A 4229-nucleotide genomic window follows, 5' to 3' on the forward strand; every position below is an offset into this window, starting at 1 on the left:
AAGACGCGACGCGCTAGTTTGCAGCTAGACGGGAGCGTCATCATCACACGCGCGCAGGTCAGGTTTCACTGGATGAACCGTGGCTCCTCGCGCAGGCTCACGGTAACGACAATGGCGACTGGAAAAATCACTCACCTTTCCCGTTTCCTCTGAATATCACCGCTGAAAACGCGCTGCTCGGGGCGTGACGCTGGAAACATGCGTATTTATATCCTGCGAATAATATTAGTCTGTTGGTGGTGAAGCGCGCGCGTCACGGCAGCTTTAATAATAAAGGATTGAAGATGGCGGAGTTTTCGCCGGTGCTGCCCCCGCTGCGGGACGATGGAGGAGTCGGACGGTACGGACAGCCGCTGTTCCCCAGATCCCGGTCCGGTTCGGAGTCGGACAGTGAATTGTCTCAGAGTTTGGCCCGCACAAAAACCCGCTCGTACGGCAGCACCGCGAGCGTCACTGCGCCGTTAGGAGAGAAATACATAGAACACCGGGTAACGGATGGGGACACACTGCAGGGTATAGCGCTCAAATATGGTGTTACGGTAAGAATATGAGCAACACATTAATATAATCACACACGCATACAAGAAACCACGGCCTAGTAATTTCTCCACATGCTCAACATTGTTGTACGTGCCTTTTGGACATCATATAGGCGCGACGTGGAATGTGTCTCAAAAACTAGTGAGCTTCCTATCTAGACAACGTTTTTTTTTAACATTATAAGCAGGAATTTGGGGCCTTTGTCGTTGCTTGACATGTTTCAAAACCTAGTGAACTCCCTAATTAGGCAACGTTGATGTTCATCATAATAGCGTAACGGTAATTTTTTTTTGTTAGTTTGTTTTCATGTAGGCTAGTGTTTCTCAAGGGAGCATCGGGGGGCGCTGGAATAAATATTTTTGAAAGGGTGGCGCTGGGGCCTTTGGAAAAGGCGAGTTTACACCAAAGATGTATGAGCTGAAACTTGCAAAAAAAAAAAGGTCTGCCACATCCCAACCCCGTCTCCACACTGGATGCATCAACGCGTACTTTCTGTATGCATTTGTCAACTTGTCGGTAGCTCAAGCGCTTTTACTGTAGCGTTTCTGTGAACGACTGATTAAAACGGGATCTATATGCTTTGACGCAACGTGTCGCGCCTTTCGCGCCCGGTGTAGTAAGCTAGTTAGTGTTGGCTGTTAGTTTAAACTTTACACCAATACTACCGCTTGTAGACTAGACGGTGTATCATTTCCATAGCAACGACTCTTTACATAAGCGTTCGCTCAGCTTTCTGTAGCGTAGCTGCCAGGGACTTCCCGTGAAAACAACAGCAAGCATTTAGACACGATGAAGCATGAGATGCTGTTTCTTGTTTAGAAAAATTAATATGAATGCTTTTCGTTTGCTGATTGGCCGCGGTTGGTTTCAATGCCACATTTCTAAAGAGTTTATTCAACGCTCATAGGCTATAGCCTATTTATATTAACGTGGCTTTCACAATCAGATATGTCATGAATGTCATGTGGCATTCAATTACACATTTTTAAAATTATATATGGGCTAATGTGGGCTGTTTTAAATGGGTTAAAACATGTTTTTAAAAATATATATTATAAATAAAGTATAGCCTATAACACACCATTAAAGATTTTTTTAATGGTTTTGAAACAAATCTCTTCTGCTCAGTAAGGTTGCATTTATTTGATCAAAAAATACAGTAAAAACAGTAAATCTACAATTTAAAAGAACTTTTCAATTTGAATATATTTTAAAATGTGTTTTCCTCTCATAAAGCTCCATTATGCAGCTTTCAGTGTCACATGATCCTTCAGAAATCAGGGTGTTTGTTGCTCAAGAAACATTTGTTCTTATTATTATAGTTGGCACACCACACTGACAAAAAAGCAAGATTTGAAATTTAATGGACTATAACAAATATATAAATGAGGACAGCACTAAAATAGTAACTATTTTGAAAATGAGGAACATGTTTCCCATCTTACTAGTTTTCTTTTGAAGTATTTGTAAGCAAACTTTGAAATATTCTCACAAAATCATGAAATATAGCAAAGGAGGGTTTGAATTTCTTCCATTTGCATGTGTAAATGTAGTATTTACCCACCAAAATGACCATGTCTGCTATGTCAGAAACAAAGGAAACATACAGAACAAGCTAATGTGATAAAAACATCATATGATGCCCAAAAATGCTGTGAATGAAAATCCAACATTTTGAGCAGTCTAGCCAACTTATTATGATGCAACCTATGATGTCCAGGTTGGGAATTTGTACAAATATAAGATATGATTGCTTATGATGCCCACGTGATGAAACTCAAGATAATTGTAAAAAAGTGTGTTGAGAGAGATTTGGAGATCGAATGGATGTGTAAACTTACTTGCCGGGATTTGTAAATGGAATTCTCAGGAGTCATCTAAGGAAATCACATATTTCATTATAACCTAGCTCTTAATCGCTAAACAAATATTTGCTCATGTAGTTTGATTAGTGACATTAAACACACGCTGGTAATGTAGATCAAGCAAACACTAGATAGATAGGTTGATGTTTCTTGAAAATAAAAGTTCACTTTTGATATTTTCATATGTTCATATTTGTCCTTTATTTACACAGATGGAGCAAATTAAACGAGTCAATAAACTGTTCAGCAATGAGTGCATATTCCTGCGAAACACACTTAATATTCCTGTTAAGTCAGAAAAACGCTCCCTCTTTAACGGACTGTCTCTGGAGTCGCCTGACAGCGAGGAAAGCACGCCGCAGGAGTCGCCATGCGTGAGTCAGGACGTGGACGCTCCACCCCCCCCACCAGAACCGGCCGCCCCGGAGCCCAACACCCGACCCGTGCAGGCAGAAGAGCTGTCAGCTAAAGACTACTTACACTGGCTGGACTTACAAATCAAACAGTCCAAACAAGCCGCCCGCAAACTGAAAGAGGATGGTGGGAGGTAAATGAACCTTTGACCTGCATGATCTTCTCTCTTATTTTAATAATCCTACTGACCTCTTTAATAATAATGAACAGAAGCTCTTTTCCAAACCCCAGAAAACTGGCAAAAATGTAAGTTACTACATTTATAATGTTCATCATTGATTGGTTTCCAGAAAAAATATTATATAATAATAAGCTCAGGTCATCAGATCATGTGACACCGAAGACTGGAGTAATGGCTGCTGAAAATTCAGCTTTGCTATCACAAGAGTAAATTATATTTTAAATTATATTCAATTTTTTTTTTACTGATTTTGATCAACATTTGAATGGTAGTGTACCTCCAATGAAAATTTCCCATCTGAAGATTTCAGTAGTTTGATGTTAGCATGTAGCATATTCTAATAATTAATTCTAATATTCCAATAATCATTCTAATGTAATGCAAATATTGGGTAAAATAGTCTGTTGTAATTATGTAATTAAATATTTACAAAATCAAATACTCAGATTTTGATTAAAGGTTGCCAAGAAATACTATTTATTTATTTTTTACAGTGGATTATCTTGCACACATTAATTGACTAGCAATGTGTGCTAACAAATTAAATGGAAGTGGAAAGTAAAAAATATCAAGGTTTTGGCTTTGTTTTCCTGTTTTCGTACTTGCTGAAGTTTATGATTGAAAAGTAGTTTGACCAATAACAATAGCAGGCATTGTACATAATCGTCCAATCGTGGTGCATGAGAAGGTGGGATCTACAGAGAATGGTCAAAGCGATGCAAATACGCGCACATATCAGGTGTGTTCGACTTGAAGCAGCGCTGCGCGGACCGTTCGGTGTATGACATCAAAGTACTGCGAGAGTGATTTGAAAGCATGAGGAGCCATCTGCTCACGGTACTTTGATGTCAATCAACGATCGGTCTGCGCAGCGCAAACAAAGCTAAAACCTGGATATTTTGGGCAATTTAGAAATCTTAGCCAGGACTTGTCTGGGAAAAAGAGCAGTATGGTCACACTACTTTGCGTGTTAAATGAATTACATTTCTAGCATTCCTCTCAACTGTGTTGGCTATCTTATGCCGGGTTCAGACTACACAATATTTTTGTCGGTCACGATAGTCACTGTGTCAGATTACATGATTTTGACTCCTAAAATCTTGTTGTGTCGTGGACAAGAAACATGTCAGACTACACGTTGCTTCCCGACCATTCATCGCGTGCCGTCTTAAAGGGGTCATATGATGCGATTTTTCAAGTTTTCCTTTCTCTTTGGAGTGTTACAAGCT

General features: G+C 39.7%; 1 protein-coding gene across 1 annotated transcript in view; it reads left to right on the forward strand.

Annotated features, from left to right (window-relative positions):
- The window catches only part of LOC107747616 (lysM and putative peptidoglycan-binding domain-containing protein 2-like), a 13216-nt gene continuing 8987 nt past the window's right edge, over window positions 1-4229 (forward strand). Inside the window, exons 1-2 of the mRNA XM_016562215.1 lie at window positions 1-539; window positions 2618-2952. Coding sequence (XP_016417701.1) covers window positions 285-539; window positions 2618-2952 — 590 coding nt within the window. The 5' untranslated portion in view covers window positions 1-284. The remainder of the gene's footprint in view (window positions 540-2617; window positions 2953-4229) is intronic.

Source organism: Sinocyclocheilus rhinocerous, unplaced genomic scaffold, assembly GCF_001515625.1.
Source record: "Sinocyclocheilus rhinocerous isolate Xijiao unplaced genomic scaffold, SAMN03320098_v1.1 scaffold1430, whole genome shotgun sequence".
NCBI lineage: Eukaryota > Metazoa > Chordata > Actinopteri > Cypriniformes > Cyprinidae > Sinocyclocheilus > Sinocyclocheilus rhinocerous.